The sequence below is a fragment of the Macrosteles quadrilineatus genome, unplaced genomic scaffold, assembly GCF_028750875.1.
Source record: "Macrosteles quadrilineatus isolate MER2022 unplaced genomic scaffold, UCM_ALF_1.0 Scaffold_3__2_contigs__length_128488019, whole genome shotgun sequence".
NCBI lineage: Eukaryota > Metazoa > Arthropoda > Insecta > Hemiptera > Cicadellidae > Macrosteles > Macrosteles quadrilineatus.
In genome coordinates, this window is record NW_026542596.1 from 26,090,100 (window position 1) to 26,109,039 (window position 18,940).

General features: G+C 36.7%; 1 protein-coding gene across 1 annotated transcript in view; it reads right to left on the reverse strand.

The window, feature by feature from the left end:
- Positions 1-15,387: 15,387 nt before the first annotated feature.
- Positions 15,388-18,940, reverse strand: part of LOC128988592 (reversion-inducing cysteine-rich protein with Kazal motifs) — a 113,752-nt gene continuing 110,199 nt past the window's right edge. Inside the window, exons 13-16 of the mRNA XM_054410012.1 lie at positions 18,677-18,831; positions 18,015-18,142; positions 17,266-17,510; positions 15,388-16,465 (exon numbers count right to left, since the gene is read on the reverse strand). Of these exons, the coding sequence (XP_054265987.1) occupies positions 16,066-16,465; positions 17,266-17,510; positions 18,015-18,142; positions 18,677-18,831 (928 nt within the window). The 3' untranslated portion in view covers positions 15,388-16,065. The remainder of the gene's footprint in view (positions 16,466-17,265; positions 17,511-18,014; positions 18,143-18,676; positions 18,832-18,940) is intronic.

Genomic DNA, 18,940 nt, shown 5'->3' on the forward strand with positions numbered 1-18,940 from the left:
CGTAGCGAACGAGCTAACCTGAAGGCAAGTGAGCGCAGCGAACGAGCTCCAACCTAAAGGTGAGTGAGCGTAGCGAACGAGCTAACCTGAAGGTGAGTGAGCGTAGCGAACGAGCTAACTTGAAGGCAAGTGAGCGCAGCGAACGAGCTCCAACCTAAAGGTGAGTGAGCGTAGCGAACGAACTTCAACCAGGATTTGGTTGAGCCATGCGTTTAGTTTAATTTTTTTCCCATCTCCACCCCAAATTCGTGTTTAAACCTTAAATTTTACCTTATTTTCCCTATTTTTCGTGATTTTGACTGCGCAAGGGGTCCATTCTTCATGCCGATAATTTTCACCAACCCCCGCCCCTAAGATTATTTTAAAATATTATTTTACATCACTCTAACTCCTAAGATTTTATATCGATGCTTATTGATGTGAAGAAAGTTTTTTGAGGTTGTGACTTAGCAAATTTAATTTATCATAGCACCGGCCCTACATCGAGACACTAACATGTCAAGACTGGTTTGGTTTGCACTTAACAACCCCTCTATAGAATACTTCGCAACTGCCAAGTTATCACTACGTCTTTTACGCAAAAATGTTTCCGGACAACATCCTGTCCCCCGTGAACATTTCTCATCACGGCTACTATTAAAAGGGGGCCTGGGGGTGGAGCCCCCAGCGAGCACAAGGCGAGTCTCTATATTTATACAGCCGCATGTGTAACTGATCAGGTATACTAATTCTAGACCACTTCTAGACGTGCTAGAGACTTGAAATTTTCGGCGTTTTGTAGGTCTAGTGCCCAAACCCCCGGGAAAATCCCGAAAAGTCGCATTTTCCCCTTTCAACCCCCCCTAAATTAACAATTTCCCCCCCATGTTATTCTTATGGGAAATAACGTTGAAAAACAACGATTTTCGTACGCTCATCTGAAACGTTTAGAAACGTGCTAGAGACTTGGAATTTGCGTAGTATTGTACTATGGCATCTTAAATTACCGGTGAAATCGTAAAAACCCCGTTTTCAAAATTCTACCCCCCGAAAAAAATTCCATAAAAATTTCGGTTTTCGGAAAAACGTGTTTTTTTTAAAACGGCTCAAGCTCGAAAACCGTAAGAGCTAGAATCGATTTGAGGAAAAATCGTGAGTTCGAAATTAAATTTTCTACAATACAGTTTTGTCAGAGAAGGCGTCATATCGAAATTCGCACTCCTTCACCTTCAAAAAACGCTCTAACTCCAAAAATTGTGAAAATCATCTATTTTTTTACGTGTTTTTAATTTTTAAAACGATATTTCGTATATATATTTCTACTTCTTATGCTCCCAACGTTGAAAGGAAAGACCCTAGAATGACCTTTAATAATTTTAACCCACAAAAAAATTCAAAATGGCGGATTTCCAATCAAAAAGATGATTTTTTAAGCATTTTCTTATGGAGAATTAGCATGCGTCGACAGGCAAACTAGACGTAAACGTCAGTAGGTGAAATAAAAACGTCAGTAGGCGTTTGGTGACAGAAAAAACACTTTTTCATCACTCCGTAACGAAAGTAACTATTTTCGATAACAGCTAACATCAATGAAAGTAGCCGTTTCCCAAGCTCTAATTTAGGGCGAGGAAAAATCGATCAGCTGATTTTCCCTCGCTCTAAATTTACTTTCGTCGCTCTCAATTAGTTCTCCATTTATTCACTACGCGCGCTAGTGTTAGAAATATACAAAGGTTTCCTTTTAGAAGATTTTATTTTGATGTTTAAAATAAATAATTTAGAAATAAACTAGTTGTAATATTACTGAGGTCTGTTATTCTGTGTTTGTGTATTTTTGCGTCGTGATGAAAAGTATCGTTCATAACTCGTACCGAAAGTTATTTTCCGGCTCTTGCTCCATTATTCCCGTCCTCGGCTTCGCCTCGTACATGAAAATAGCTCTCACATACTCGGCTTCGCCTCGCATGTGAAATTGGATTTTCCTGTGTTCGGCTTCGCCTCACACAAAAACTTGAGCGCGCTCCGGAAAATGCCACTTTCGGTCCTAGTAATGAAATATACCATTGTCACATCTAGAGTAGCTACGGAGCTGAAATTTTTTAAAGGTTTGTCTGGGTACCAAACCACCCAGAAAGTCCCGAAATGTAGTTTTTGTTACTATTATGACAATAGCTAATTTGCAACCAAAAGATGAGTGAGCGTAGCGAACGAGCTAACCTAAAGGCAAGTGAGCGCAGCGAACGAGCTCCAACCTAAAGGTGAGTGAGCGTAGCGAACGAGCTAACCTGAAGGCAAGTGAGCGCAGCGAACGAGCTCCAACCTTAAGGTGAGTGAGCGCAGCGAACGAGCTCCAACCTAAAAGTGAGTGAGCGTAGCGAACGAGCTAACCTGAAGGCAAGTGAGCGCAGCGAACGAGCTCCAACTTAAAGTTGAGTGAGCGTAGCGAACGAGCTAACTTGAAGGTGAGTGAGCGCAGCGAACGAGCTCCAACCAAAAGGTGAGTGAGCGTAGCGAACGAGCTAATCTGAAGGCAAGTGAGCGCAGCGAACGAGCTCCAATCTGAAGGTGAGTGAGCGTAGCGAACGAACTTTAACCAGGATTTGATTGAGCCATGCGTTTAGTTTAATTTTTTTCCCATCTCCACCCCAAATCGTTTTTAAACCTGAAATTTTACCTTATTTTACCTATTTTTGGTGATTTTTATTGCGCAAGGGGTCCATTCTTCATGCCGATAATTTTTACTAACCCCCCGCCCCCGAAGGGGGCCTAAGATTATTTTAAAATATTATTTTACCTCAAAAATACTTTATATCGATGCTTATTGATGTGAAGAAAGTTTTAGAGGTTGTGACTTAGCAAATTTAATTTATCATAGCACCGGCCCTACATCGAGACTCTAACATGTCAAGACTGGTTTGGTTTGCACTAAACAACCCCCCTATGGAATACTTCGCTACTGCCAAGTTATTACTACTACGTCTTTTACGCAAAAATGTTTACTGACAAAAAATGTTTCCGGACAACATCCTGTCCCTCGTGACAATTTCTCATCACGGTTACTATTAAAAGGGGGCGTGGGGGCAACTATCCCCCAACCAAAAAAGGGGGCCAGCGAGCACAACTATACAGCCCGATGTGTAACTCACTGATCAGGTATACTAATGTTTGGGCATTTCTAGATGAACTAGAGACTTGAAATTTTCGGCGTTTTGTAGGTCTAGTGCCCAAACCCCCGGGAAAATTCCGAAAAGTAGCATTTTCCCCTTTCAACCCCCCCTAAATTAACAATTTCCCCCCCCCCCATGTTATTCTTATGGGAAAAATACCGACTTTCGTACTCTCATCTGAACCGTTTAGAAAGTGCTAGAGACTTGGAATTTGCGTAGTATTGCACTATAGGATCTTATGTTACCGGTGAAATTCGTAAAAACCCCATTTTTAAAATTCATCCCCCCCAAAAAAATTCCATTAAAATCCCAGTTTTTGGAAAAACACGTTTTTTTTTAAAACGGCTGCAGCTCGAAAACGGTAAGAGCTAGATTCGATTTGAGGAAAAATCGTAGGTTCGGAATGAAATTTTCTACAAGACACTCATAAAAGTTTTTCGAAAATCGCACTCCTTCACCTTCAAAAAACGCCCTACTTCCAAAAATTGTGAAAATTCTCGATTTTTTTACGTGTTTTTAATTTTTTAAACGACTTTTCGAACTTAAATTTGTACTTTTTATGCTCCCAACATTGAAAGTAAAGTGCTTTAAGTGACTTTCTATAATTTTTACCTACTAAAAAAAATTAAAAATGGCGGATTTTTAATAACAAAAGTTCGTTTTTTAACGTATTCCTTACGAAGAATTAGCATGCTATGACAGGCAAACTAGACGTAAACGTCAGTAGGTGAAATATCGGCGTTTGGTGACAGAAAAAGCATTTTTGTCACTTCTAGATTAGCTAGGGAGCTGACATTTTTTGTAAATTTTCATCTGGGTACCAAACCACTCCGGAAAAATATACTCTTTCTGAAATACCTAGCAACTGCAAAGTTATAAGTTTCAAACGCAGACAATTTTCGCATACAAAATCCTGTCCCCCGAGGAACATCCCCACAACCCCCAACAAAAAAAGGGGGCCTGGGGGCGGAGCCCCCAGCGAGCCAAAGGCGAGTCTAAATACTATACAGCCGCATGTGTAACTAAGGGATACAAATTCTAGACCACTTCTAGATGAGCTAGAGACTTGAAATTTTCGGCGTTTTGTAAGTCTAGTGCCCAAACCCCCGGGAAAAATCCGAAAAGTCGCATTTTCTAAATTTAACCCCCCCGAAATTTCGAATTCCCCCCCCCATGTTATTCTTATGGGAAATAACATTGAAAAATACCGAATTTGGTACGCTCATCTGAACAACTTAGAAACGTGCTAGAGACTTCAAATTTGCGTAGTATTGTAGTAAGAGGTCTTACAATACCGGTGGAATATGCAAAAGTCCCATTTTCAAATTTTAACCCCCCCAAAAATCCAAAATGGCGGACCTCTGAAAACGACAAAAACACTTTTTTTTCAACCGGATGTAGCTCGAAAACGGTAAGAGATAGAAAAGATTTGAAAGTATATTCAGGAACAGGAATTAAATTTTATACAAAACCCTCTTGGGCGTTTTCCGAAAATCGCACTCCTTCACCTTTAAAAAACGCCCTACTTTCAAAACTTGGTAAATTTTTATTACATTTTTACAGGTTTTCGCCATGTTTTCATACTTAAAATATTTTTTTTTTCAAAAACTAGTATTGCTTTGTATTCTCCTTACTTTACTTTAAATTTTACTTATCACATGTTTTTTCGTAACTTTACTCCTTGACCCCCAAAACTTAATTTTAATCTCAAAATTTGAAGGTTTTTGCCACTTTTACGAGCCCCGTGTTATTCTTATGGAGAATAAGATTGAAATATAATGACTTTGGTATGGTCATATGAATCGTTTAGAAATGTGCTAGAGACTTGTAATTTGGTAGTATTGTAGTAAGGGATCATAAGCTAATGTTGAAATTTTCAAAAGTCCTATTTTCAAATTTTAACCCCCCCAAAAATCCAAAATGGCGGACCTCTGAAAACGATAAAACACGTTTTTTCAAACGAATTTAGCTCGAAAACAGTAAGAGATAGAAAAGATTTGAAAGTATATCCAGGAACAGGAATTAAATTTTCTACAAAACCCTTTTTAGATGTTTTCCGAAAATCGCACTCTTTCGGGTTCAAAAAACTCCCTACTTTCAAAATTTGGTAAATTTATTTCAACTTTTTACCGGTTTTCGCTATTTTTTCATACTTAAATCATTCCTTTTTGCAAATATTATTATTGCTTTGTATTCTCCTTACTTTAGTTTAAATTTTACACATTACGTCTTTTTTCGTAACTTTACTCCTTAACCCCCAAAACTTAGGTTTAATGTCAACATTTGAAGGTTTTTTACCACTTTTAAGAGCCCCATGCTATTCTTATGGAGAATAACATTGAAAAATGCCGACTTTAGTATGCTCATCTGAACCAATTAGAAACGTGCTAGAGACTTGAAACTTGGTAGTATTGTAGTATGGGATCTTACATTACCGGTGAAATTCCCAAAAGTCCCATTTTCTAATTTTAACCCCCCCAAACATCCAAAATGGCGGACCTCTGAAAACGAAAAAGCAAGTTTTTTTAATCGGATGTAGCTCGAAAACAGTAAGAGATAGAAAGGATTTGAAAGAATCTTAGCGAAAGGAAATTAAATTTTCTACAAAGCCCTACACTGCGTTTTCCAAAAATCGCACTCCTTCAGCTTCAAAAAACGCCATACTTTTAAAATTTGATAAATTTCTTTCAAATTTTTACCGGTTTTCGCTATTTTTTCATACTTAAATAATTACTTTTCGCGAATATTATTATTGCTTTGTATTCTCCTTGGTTCTTGTATTCTCCTTACTTTAAATTCTACTCCTTTATTAATTTTTCGTATCTTTACTCCTTAACCCCCAAAACTTAGGTTTAATTTCAAAATTTGAAGGTTTTTTACCACTTTTACGAGCCCCATGTTATTCTTATGGAGAGTAAGATTAAAATATAATGACTTTGGTATGGTCATATGAATCGTTTAGAAACGTGCTAGAGACTTGGAATTTGGTACTATTGTAGTAAGGGATCATAAGTTTATGGCAAATTTTGCAAAAGTCCCATTTTTAAATTTTACCCACCTTAAAAATCCAAACTGGCGGACCTCTAAAAACGACAAAACACTTTTTTTTCAATCGCCTATAGCTCGAAAACAGTAAGAGATAGAAAAGATTTGAAAGGATTTTCATGAACGGGAATCAAATTTTCTACAAACCTTTACGGAAGGTCCATCAAGATACCGAGGCGGTACCGAGCTTCATGAAGATGTAGACATCTTGAGGCGGGATGTTGTATTAAGTATGTTCTTTTAGTCATATGATTTATTTGTGTTTAAATATCTTTGGTTGACAGATGATTTTGGTAAACATGTTTTGGAAAACATTAGTTTAGAGGGAAATAGAGTTTGTTGAAACAAGATGTGTGTTTAATATTTTTGTATATTAGGTGTTTCCCGAAAATCGCACTCCTTAACCTTCAAAAAACGCCCTACTTTCAAAATTTGGTAAATTTCTTTAAATTTTTACCGGTTTTCGCCATTTTTCATACTTAAATAATTTGTTTTTGCAAAAATTAATATTGCTTTGTATTCTCCTTACTTAACTGTAAATTTTTTAAACACTACGTGTTTTTTCGTAACTTTACTCCTTGACCCCCAAAACATAGGTTTAATGTCAAAATTTGGGCCCCCCCAATATTATTCCTACAGGTGCATCGGTCTAAATCAATTTTACCTACTTCTAGATTAGCTAGAGATCTGAAATTTTGTTCAATTGTAGGTCTTGCGCCATGGCCCATTTGTATTTACCCCCAACCAAAAAAGGGGGCCTGGGGGCGTCATATTTTCACCCCCCCATTTTAAATCCTCCCCCCCCTAATGTTATTCTTACAGGTGCATAAGTCAAAATCATGTTTACCCATTTCTAGATTAACTGGATTTCTGAAATTTGACATGATTGTTGATCTTCCGCCCTTTTCGAAAATTGACATTTTACAAATATAACTCCTACCCCCCACGAAAATTATAATCCCCCCAATGTTATTCCTACAGGTGCATCGGTCTAAATAAATTTTACCCACTTCTAGATTAGCTAAAGATCTGAAATTTGGCTCAATTGCAGGTCTTGTGCCATGGCTAATTTCTATTTACCCCCAACCAAAAAAGGGGGCCTGGGGGCGGAGCCCCCAGCGAGCCAAAGGCGAGTAATGTCTGTATATGCTGTATATGCTGTGTATGCTAAGATCTGTATAGTCCTTGCCTTATATAATTGACAAATGCTTATATTTGCTCCAAACAAAAAAAATACCAAACCCTTCAAATATTTAAGTTGACGGGAGCGGGACCTACCACTTCTAAAGAACGCCACCGTGTCTGTCATCCCTATTCTCTTACTTAAGAACACCCCTAAAAACCTTCACCGAATAGGTAAGGTACTATCGTAAAAATAACGAGGAACTTATATAAATCAGTTTTAATTTACAATTCTCTGGACGTACATCACTGTGAGAACCGAAGCCTCGGGGAAAGTCCACGGGTGCGGGACTTGCCACTAGGGCGGTCAATATCTTCAAAAGAACGCCACCGCGTCTGCTTTCCCTAACTTAACAACACCCTTATAAGCCCTAAATGAATAGAGACTATCATAAATATGACAAGCACCTTTTACAACTTCTTTCCATTTCCAATCAACCTGACCTGTCCTTCATCGGCGTGAGAACGAAAGTATTGGGGAAGTCCAGAGAAGCCTAGAACTGCGTAGATGAAAGAGAAGCCGCGTTGGATGACCTTGCCACCCCTTCGCATACCTTCATCAGCAATATCTCATAGTGACTTTTTACAACGCAATTTTTGTTGTCAATTTGTCTGATCTGAACAATTTAAATATTTCAAAATTAACTAAGCGAATAGCTGATTATAATTGATTATTTTTATTGGTATTTGTGTAGCCACAATATCCGGATTGAGCGTAGTAAACGAACATCAACCAGGACGTGTTTGATTGATGCGAGCGAGCTCATCTTGAAAATGAAAGAGCATTTGACATTAAACCACAATAGGACCACATGGTATATTGGATTAAAATTTGCACTGGTTATCAGTGTTCGTTGACTTTGGAAATAAGTCAAACGTCACAGTGTCTAATGCTATTCAGCAAACATTCCACATAATTAGTTCCACTATTCGATCAACTTGAAATGCTTACATTTCTTAATAACGCTGCCATTGATTTTTATCGTATTAGCTTATCTAATGGCATAGTAAATACAACCCAAGGCTTCACCTGCGGTGAAGCAGCCATAAATATTTTACAGTACAGTACATAAGAAATAAACAGAGTATTACAATCATGACAATAATCATCCGTAGTGGCTTAGCCAAAAATGACAAAAGTAAGATATTATCATCATTGTGTCACGCACAGTTTAAATAGACACAGTTTAAATTTCGATCATAGTTAGTTGTAATAAACATTATGAATCGGCATATTTTGGGGTAGGAGTTAAGAGTTTTATATTTGAATTTCAACACAAAAAATCTTTTAAAATCAATATTTCATTTTCTCCGTAATTTTCTCTCTACAGCTTAAACCATACATTTTCGAAAGTTTAAAAATACCATAATCGGATTCCTCACCTATTAAAACATACATTTTGACATACGGATCATGGTATGTCCGATTCGTGGTTTAATTCGATTCGTTACAAATTATTCAATTAAAATGCAATCAAAAACTACTTTCGGCCAGATATTTGGTTGGAATGTGGAATATCTTAGCTATTGTATAAAATTATAGCTTAACTAGTGTATATGTTGCTCGAAATCGAGCAATTGCAAAGAAGTACAGGAGTTACATATAAACAAATGACTTGTTAAAAAACTAATAACAGTCATAATTTCCGATGATTTTAAAAGAGTCAACTAAAAGATTATTAACTAATGGAAATACTCACAATTTACATAACAGTCCTATTCCAGTTTAAAGGGTTATTTTTTAACTATCAAACTGCCCATGGACGGGAAATGGTAAGCTTACAATTTAAGTCAAAATAAAAAGTCTGTCAGCTTTTATAATGTACTGTACCTAAGTTATTTAGCCAATTTGTAGACAATAAGGTGTAGGCTACAAACTCTACAGAACTCTCATGCTTCCATGGGGAGCAACTAATTATTAATATTTAATTCCTGACAACAGCTGGAGTTTCAAAACAATGTTTGTTTCCCGTGTTAATCTTATGGAGAAATACGAAACTTTAAAGGGTCCCAGGGCCTCACTCTCTAATTATTTACCTAAAAAGAAAGTTTCCTGCACAACTTCACGTTACGCTCTTTCCAATGACACCAAAAACATGTCAATCGGTTCAGTAGTTTCGGAGGAATAATTGTCACAAAAATCCTGCTTGCGTATTAAATAAGTATAGATGTGACTGTGGACCCAATTTTGTACTAAACACACGCTGTTGTTTGATCTCGAGTAGCCGACCCAGTGTTAGCATCAAGAGGCCAAAAACTAGGAACGTAGCGCCAGCCACGTCCCTTTCACTTTCAGCAATTTTACAACCCTCGCCAACCCTACACATCCAAAGACAGAGAGAGAGAGAGAGAGAGAGGGAGAGAGACAGTAAAACAGCTGTCGAAGTCGATCGGGTCGACCTAGCCTCGGTCGTCAACTCGCTTTCTTTTTCTTCGCCTACAAGCGTTTGAATAGGGGCGCGGGAAAACTACTTGTGTGATGCGGCACGCGTAATACCGGAAAAGGCCTTCGGGTAGTTCTAGAGCGCCGCCAGAATTGGGTCGCTGGAGTCGCGTTTTAGTTGCCACTTTACTATTGAAGATTCTTAAGTGGCAAAAGAGTTTATGACGAAATATACCCCCACCGCAACAAACCTGCAGACTAAGCAAATTTCTATTTGCCTGATTGGATTTACACTAAAATGACTTTTTGAAAATATCACAGTTATTCCATATTTAAATAGAATAAGTTTAACAAGTACTTAGGTTTGCTGCAACAGGGAGGGTAAAAGTGTGTTTTTTTTTGTAAAATAATAACATTTTATAAATAAATAAATGATTTTTTTCTAATTTAATGCAAATATTTTCATAAACAAGAAAACTACTACAGTTTACTTATTCCCTGGTGTGAGTGAGGGTATACATTCAACTCTAGAAAATACGCTGGTCAACGAACGACAAAGAGCCGCCGATGTCTAGAGTTTCCTTGGATGGGTGGCCGACCGACCGGTGGTCATAGGGTGACGGCACAAAGGGGGGGAGGGCTGGAACTGCACTCACGGTCAGTCCCTGGTCCTAATCCAACTACGGAACTGCACTCACGGTCACTTTGAGCCTTTCTGGAGGTACTGGAACTGCACTCACGGTCAGTTTTTAATTAGCCTATATCACATTGTGCAACACCATGATTGAATTGATTAACACTTATTAAATTAGTTGAAATATATTGAAAAGTTTTGATTAAATTAATCTAAACGTCAAAAAATAAACTTACTACTGACATTGTAAAAAATACACATATATATGTGCACAGAAAATTTTAGCATAGTATTTACGATAACATGATAGGCTATATTCTTATTATAACGAAGCTTCTTTTGTAAAGGTTAGGTTAGGTTAGGTTAGGATAGGATAGGTTATTTATTGTTGTATTTATTGGGGCAGACACTAAAACGTGTATTAAATAAAGTATTGGATAAAGTAAGACAGAGGACGGAATAAACAGATAAGCCTGCTAAGGGGCTAGCGAAGCGTTCAGCCGTGAAAGACCGATTTTTGACCGTGAGTGCAGTTCCATATGGCTTAGGCGGGCTACCCTTCCAACCCTTGTAAATCCCTTTGACCGTGAGTGCAGTTCGTTGTCAGCCCAAAGGGGTTGGTAGGCGGGTATCCGTGTCGGCCAGTGAGTCAGTGTTACCGGTGTTACTTCAAAGATGAATTATTGCCCTCGGGGAATCCCGAGGTAGGCGCGGCACCGCCAGCTCGACACTTGTTTCGGTCACTGGTCTTGGTTGATTGTTTCGTTTTCGTTTTACTATCTTTTGATACTTTTACATAAACGATATAGCCATGATATATTACTAATGAAAATTCAATAAGTACATTGCACACTATAAAAAAAAACTTACATATAGGATAGTTCATGTAAACAGTTGTTGCTTAAATCGTTTGGAACTCTGGCCACGTCTATATTCTTCATTAGAGTGAACTTAACTGCAGGCTATTCAATAGACTGTGAAAAAAAAACTGTGAATGATTTTATGTACTTGGTTTTTTTTATAATTATAGCAAAAGCTACCAATCTTTGTCATCCGCGTCATAATTCTTGAGCTAACTACTTCTGCAGTGATATACCTTACACGTCACAAAACTGTATTAACCCTAGATCCAGTACCTCTGCTCCAACTAGTATTATAACATTGCCGTCCAGGAATCTTTGAACATATAGTTTGACAATAATTGCATGGATAGTACAGCCGTTTCAACAAGGATTTATTTACTATATGTTCTTAAAACTGAAATTAATTAGAAATACTATTAAAATAAATTAAATTAATTAATTTGATGTGAATTTAGCTTTAGTTAACAACACTCATACAAGTTCATAAACATAAACCAAATACAATTTTTTTTAATAGAAACGATTTGCAGGGTCGTCCAGATGAACTTGGAAATAGTACCATAGATAAAAGGAGTAGACATACTCTGTCATACATACATGTCTATACTCCTTTTATCTATGATAGTTAATTAGAAAATCTGAATATACAGTAGTGCCGTGCATTTGAAGTACTTACTCAGAACACAGACTTACTTGAGGACAGTTAAACAATAAAACGCAAAGATCCACGGAAGTAAAGACTACATTATTTAGTAAAAAAAAAACAAGGATGCGTCAGTTAGGGCCAGTTAGACAATTGAAGTACACAGAATTGAATCACCATAGTATTGTCCACGCAACAACGTGAGAGGATAAAACATGTACTTCTTCAATTATAATTACATGTTTCTGTGTAAAACCGAAGACGTCTACAGACTTTACTAAGAAAAACTTCTCCCCGGTAACACAGGCAATGGGAATTCCTTCTAGACAAGGTTTTCAATAGGCCTACAACAAAATCATAAAACAAAAGATGTTTCTCAGGCTAAGTAGCACACTGTGCACTTCAGCAAATAAATAGTTTACCGAGATAACTATTGCTTACCAAGACAGCAGTGTCATTTAAGGAGAAATAGTACAAACTAAAGTCACCAAAAGTCTAAATTCATTCTTTATTTTATTTTTTTAAGAGAGGGAAAAATAGACAACAAAGCTTTAAATAACCGGTATTATCAATTTGTATTTATCTCTCAATTGAATAAATGTAACGGTAGTTACCTCACCACTGTTAACAATATTTGACCCTCCTATTACATAAATATGTTAGTTAATTTAATATTCAAACTCGTGTACATGTTGCTCGAATTCGAGCAATTTCAAAGTAATACAGAATTTATTTCAAAACGAAAAAAGTAATAATCAATGAGTTTAAAAGAGTCAACTCAAAGATCACCAGTGTGTAACTGCTGGAGATACTCACGATGTATATACAGTAATCAACATTTCCTGTAAATTTTTTATCATATTTCATAAATTGGTATTGCTTTTTAATGTTTCTACAAATGTTTCCTGACTTATAGCTGCATAAGGTTGTCCATGTTTATCTTATTTATTGATAAACCTATGTATGGCACCACCCTTGTCGCCAGCAGTAAGTTTACAAATTTCAGTAATTTTTTAATAAAGATAAACACTTTTTTGATCATATTAAGGACTTCCTGTTGTCTGTAACAATTTTATTTGTTCAATCGGCGTATTTTTATTTATTTAGCTAAATAAAACATTCATTTCATTGAAGTAAACTAATATAGGCCTATTTATATTCACTGTACTGTGTATAACAAAATATCGATTGAGAAACAAACAATTACACGTAATAAGAACTTCGCTAGTCCGCTGCATTGTGATAGCTGAAAATCGTCGGAATGAAAACCGCCGCTACAAGATACAGAAGTTGGTACGCCTGCAGTGCCCTCCACAGCTGCGCGCGCCGCTGGCACTGCCGCTCAACACATCCCCACCTAAAAGACGAGCAAGTGGTAAGTCGGTCGGGAGGATTGACGACAAGTTGGTTTCTCGTATATAATAATTTAGATTTACAGGCCGGTCAACTGGACTGACGATGAAATAACTTGTCGACGTACTGGTTTTCAGTATTTATCTATTTAATTAAAAAAGACGGTCTAGTGGCAAGACGACCAAGTATCTTGTCGGTCAACTGGTGGCCCCCCTTTAGCTCATCACAAATATAAATAACTCAAAAGCTTTATTTGAAAAAAAAGAACAAGTAAGCCAATCCGTTGTTTTGCTATTTCAATTTTTTTTTTACCACAAGATATGCTAAAAGTTTATTCATGTTGAAGCCTTCCGGAATTGGTAATCAATTATAACAGGTTACGTACCTTGACGTCCACAATTCCTTAGTCGGTATTCGTTGACTATAGTTTCGACTACTGCGTAGTCATTATCAAAACGGAACGTTAAATATTACATTCGTTGAATGTCGTCAAATCTTAATACATCGAACACATAAAACAACCTACTATGTCTACCGTGTTCGTGTTATGTTTGTTTTATGTGTTCGATGTATTAAGATTTGACGACATTCAACGAATGTAATATTTAACGTTCCGTTTTGATAATGACTACGCAGTAGTCGAAACTATAGTCAACGAATACCGACTAAGGAATTGTGGACGTCAAGGTACGTAACCTGTTATAATCTAAAAGTTTAATTCCACTGGATGAAAAAAATGAATGTGAGCTTAGAAATAGTTAGCGAGGAGTACCTATAACTAAAACACACACATTCATAACCATCCATACAGTGATTGAAGAACGGGAGATGAAGTATGGTAATTTATCATCCGGGTCGCTGTATGTTGATATTGACAGTCAACATGTTCTACAATTACCCTCTCAGCCGGGATGTTTGGACTATCTCTCGCACAACACACCTCTTTCACGGACAGTTAAAGTAACGTTCATCTGATAGCATATTAACTGTCTATATACAGTTTATACTTCAGAAAAATCCCACTTTAATTTTTTATCGTGGTTTGATGCAAACCTGAAAGGGTAAAGCTAGATTTAGGTACCTATTATACTAGAATAAATTTTTGTGATGTCTTATTAACGACACCGCTAACACTAATGGGCCCAAAAATATGTTTAAGCCCCCCCCCATTGAAAACAAATATTGTTATGTATTAAAATGTATTATTTTATTTGCTTGGTAGATGTTTTATTTTGTAAATTAGTCCATTGAAGGACGACAGGTAGCACGGTAGTTTACAACTTTCTTTAGGAGTATTTGAATGCAAAACATTAAATCGCCATTACACATACGTCATCCAAGCGTATTACACAGAAAATAAGCTGTTCTATATTCAATCGTCCCACAAAGGTTCAGCAGTAAACACATTCAAAAGAGTATATCAAACCACTTAGGTTCCAATATTGTTATGTTCTAACGATATGACATATTAGTTGTAAGTTGTAAGATAATTGTAATTAGATAATAGTAGTTTGGTCAAGTTAGTGAAAGATAATTAGTTTTTTTCGAAATTATTTAATCTTGAATAAGTTAAACCTTTTACATTTACAATATAAAACAGTAAGTATACATTTCTATACAAAACAAACCATTTCAATAAAACCATCCGCAATCTTTGGCATATTCTAACCAAGACTAACATTTTGTATCACAGACTAAGTCAATATGGCCTCACGTCCATGTACGGATACGGTCAATATTTATTCTGAAACATCAATTCTGGTTTAGAACCAGCAGGCAGTTTTGGATAACTTTAAACTCTTGTTTATGTTTTGACTTCGTTTGGGAAACTGCAAAAATTCGGTCGCTTCTGAATTTAAATGTACTTTTTTCATAAAAACTACAAGATGAAACTTAAACTTTTTGTTGAAACTTAACACTTCAGTAGGATAAGATAACTGTTTTACATTTTACCTCAGCAATGAATTATGTTTGGATAAATCTGAGGACTCTCAACCAATTCAAAACCCTCAGGTTTGATTTTAATATTGAGTTACTGAAGGATTCAGAAAAATTTAAAGTTTATACTAACATTAAATTTTTTCTCTAAGCTATAACATAATTAATTATTATAGATTAAATAACATGGACATAATATACTGTGTTTTACAGTTAAAATAAACACTTTATAACATTTGGCACATCTAGCTTGACAGTTAAGTATATACATTATGTACATTATTAACACATTATTATCATATGTAAAATAATTCTATACTTATATATAAAACAAAGATTTTGGTGTATACCTCAATATAAATAATTGCATTTAATAACTATTTTGTAATGACCACAAACTAACAAATTTAGTCGTAATTTATAATAGAAATATGAACTAAATTCGTACGTTAATTTCCTAAAAGTCTATATTAGTTCTGTATCATAGCCTTAATCAGTCTCAATCCAGCTTTAAAATTGATCATTGTACCGTACAGTTCAATCTGTGTGGGTTTTTAAAACATACTGTACATGGTAACACTAATAGAATGTTATTAATAATAGTTTTGAGGTGTTTTGTCATGTCACCTGTTGTCAACTTAACCAGTCATATGACCACATTAATATAATGCATCGTCCATCGGCAATGTATTTAAGAAGGTAAAATCTTCTAAGGTTGTTCATCAATATGTGATCCTTAAACACTTTACCAGATTTCTTATGGTTCTTTGCGTCTCTTTTTTTCTTAATGTTGCCACATTGACCTGCATATAAATGGAATATGGCTCAAACTATTTGACCAATTTAAGGCCTAACGACCATTTTCACCTCGTAGTTTACTAGCACCACCTCACTAAAATGAACAACATTATTGTCATACTCCAGGATAATTTCACGTTCACATTGGCAGCATTGCTCTCCACCACATTGTGCACAACCCTAGCAGCAGTTAGGGTGCCCAAGCTCAGTTCTGCTACCAGCTTGGGACTGGCGAGTCTGATCAGGTTGGCCAACTTGTCAGCTTCTCCCACGCAGGCTTGCAGCTGCAGGGGTGAAGGGGAGGGTCTCGTTGGCACTACCAGCACCATCAGGTCGAGTTCTACGGTCACATGACCACGTACCCCACACTCTGCTACGGTCACGTGACGGTCCAAAGACCTCAGTACGGTCTGTAGCGTAAGGGCGGACACTGCTTGACTGGACTTGAGGGCGTACAACGCTCGGTCTACTTGCTTCTGGCTGGAATAGGACGGTTCATTCAACAACAGGATTAGATTGAGCTAAGATTAAATGACAGCCTTATAAGTTACAAAGCATATGCATTGTTAGGCATTCTTAAAATTACACGGTAAATTGCGGCGCAGAGTAAGGTTCACAATTTTGAGCTACAAGAAAAGTGAGATTGTGGAAATTGTCATATAATTGGATTCAAGTGACTTACAAAATATCAAACCTTTTTTATAGTTCAAAATGTCCTCTTTACCAGCTTAGCAAATCCCTTGGTTATCTCATACGAAATAATCTAATATTCCAAGGACTTTATTTACAGATATTTCGTTATGAGATTACTCAACCAATCTATCGTATATATTTTCCTGTCAACTTTTTTTATTGCATCATTGATGAGACTAGAATTAATTTTTATCCTAGTATTTTAACAAGGAGCATCGAAAATTAGAGGAATTAACGGAGGCTTCTCTGAATAACACATTTGTTTCGTACCAGGGTTTAGTTTCAAAAAAATGTATAAAACCTGATGCAACTGGTTTTAAAGCTGTCAGATCAAATCTACAAACAATATATAAGTCCTCTATATGGACATCTCAAAATTAAAACATTTATTATTTAGACATAATATTATTATTTATCATGATAGTACTGTATATTTATTATTAAGACTATGTCCTATCAAGTACGGTATGAAAAAACTTAATTAGAAGATAGTTCTTTACCACCAACTTAACTTATCCTTCTATTGCAGCACCTTTTCTTGTATCAGAGTTTAGCATTTTTTTAATAATGATTAATGTGGGCCTAACCTGTAGAGCACCCGGATGGCCCCTGCGCACACAGGACAACACGCTCCAGGAGGAGTCACTCCCAGACACCCTGGCATGGTGAGGGGAGGACACCTGACCAAGGGACACTGAGGGTCGTCCACTAGTCCCACAGCCACACAAGGGCCATGGTAGTCTACGTGGACGTTCCTCGCCACAGCAGAGCACTCCGAAGAGTACGTGTTGCCGTCTGCACCACACACTAGCCCGGTCTTGTTGCAGCCACTCTGTCATGAGAAGGGGACTATTTCAACATGAGTGGGAAATATCTTAGATCACTATCTTACTTCCTATCATAGTAAAGCATTTTAAAACAGAGATTACTTGAAATTTAAGCTTAAATAGACGTAGTAAAAGATTAAATGACAGGCAACTATTATGATGCAAGTGTTACACAAAAAGTAAAGCCCACTGGATAAAAAAAAGATTTAAAAAGTAAGACGTGAAGCCGACCTGTCACTATAGTATACTATACTAAATATGTAGGTCACGCAGATGTGGAATCTTGTGACGCAAGAAAATTATTGTATCGTTAACTAAATAAAATATTAACTGCATTCATGACAATGGAAAAACCCACATTACAATTATCTATAAATAAACAACCACCACTAAACATGGAAAGCAAAAATGAGTGTATAGATCTACTTATTAATACTTCTTCTGAAGAAGAATCAAATGTCATATGCTCAACTCTTTCATCTAGATATGCAGTCTATTGAATTACTGACCAAGCAGGGCCCGTGGTAGGCCAGAGTCTTGGCGTATCTCAGTAGGTAACAGCTGTTTGGATGTTGATGTCCGTCAGTGTCGCACACCGGGCTACTCTTCTGGCTGTTGCAGGCGTCTGCGATGTTTACTGGAAAAGACGGAAATCAATCTTCAATATACAAGAGCGGGAAACAAAAATGTCAATTAAAATATCCACTGCAATTAGTTACATTATATTGACTTACACTGCATTAGAGGTACCGGCAAACAACCACAAGGAGTTGGTTGTCTCGGAGATGCTGTGTGGTTGTGGTAAATAATCTAATTAGTTGGAAGAAAAAAAAAATATACATACATATTCCGTTGTAAAGTCTTAATAACTTTAAGAAATCGCGTTTTCGTTGTTTATATTCATTGTATTTCAGCAAAAGAAGAAGTGCACCACGAGCGTGATACAAATGCAAAAAGTTGCTGCAACTGACAAAATTGTATAGTATTTAAGAAACAATAATTTTAGTGCAGACAAACCATTTGCAGTTTTTTTCACTTTTGTAACCTATTTATTGGTAATTATTATGTAAATAAAAAAGTAAAGTTAGGCTTGGTTTAATGTTTCAACTTTTAAGTCCCTTGAAACAGCTTTACAAATAATGCTTTATATGGAACTGTTGGGACTACTCACTACACTGATACTGAGGGCAGGGACTGTGCAGAAGTGACAGACACACCCTCTTGCTGGGAATGCAGGCCTCCCCTTCTTCGCAGGGGTTGGAGGCACACGGATCCTTCTCCTCACAAGACCCGAACTCAAAATCAGCATCGTTCAGACCAGAACACCTAAATAAAGGTGAGTTTGTTAGAAGCTAAATAAAGGACGCTAAATAAAGGAATAAAGGAAGCTAAAAAAAATTAATACTAATTAACCACAACTAAACTACTAATTTAC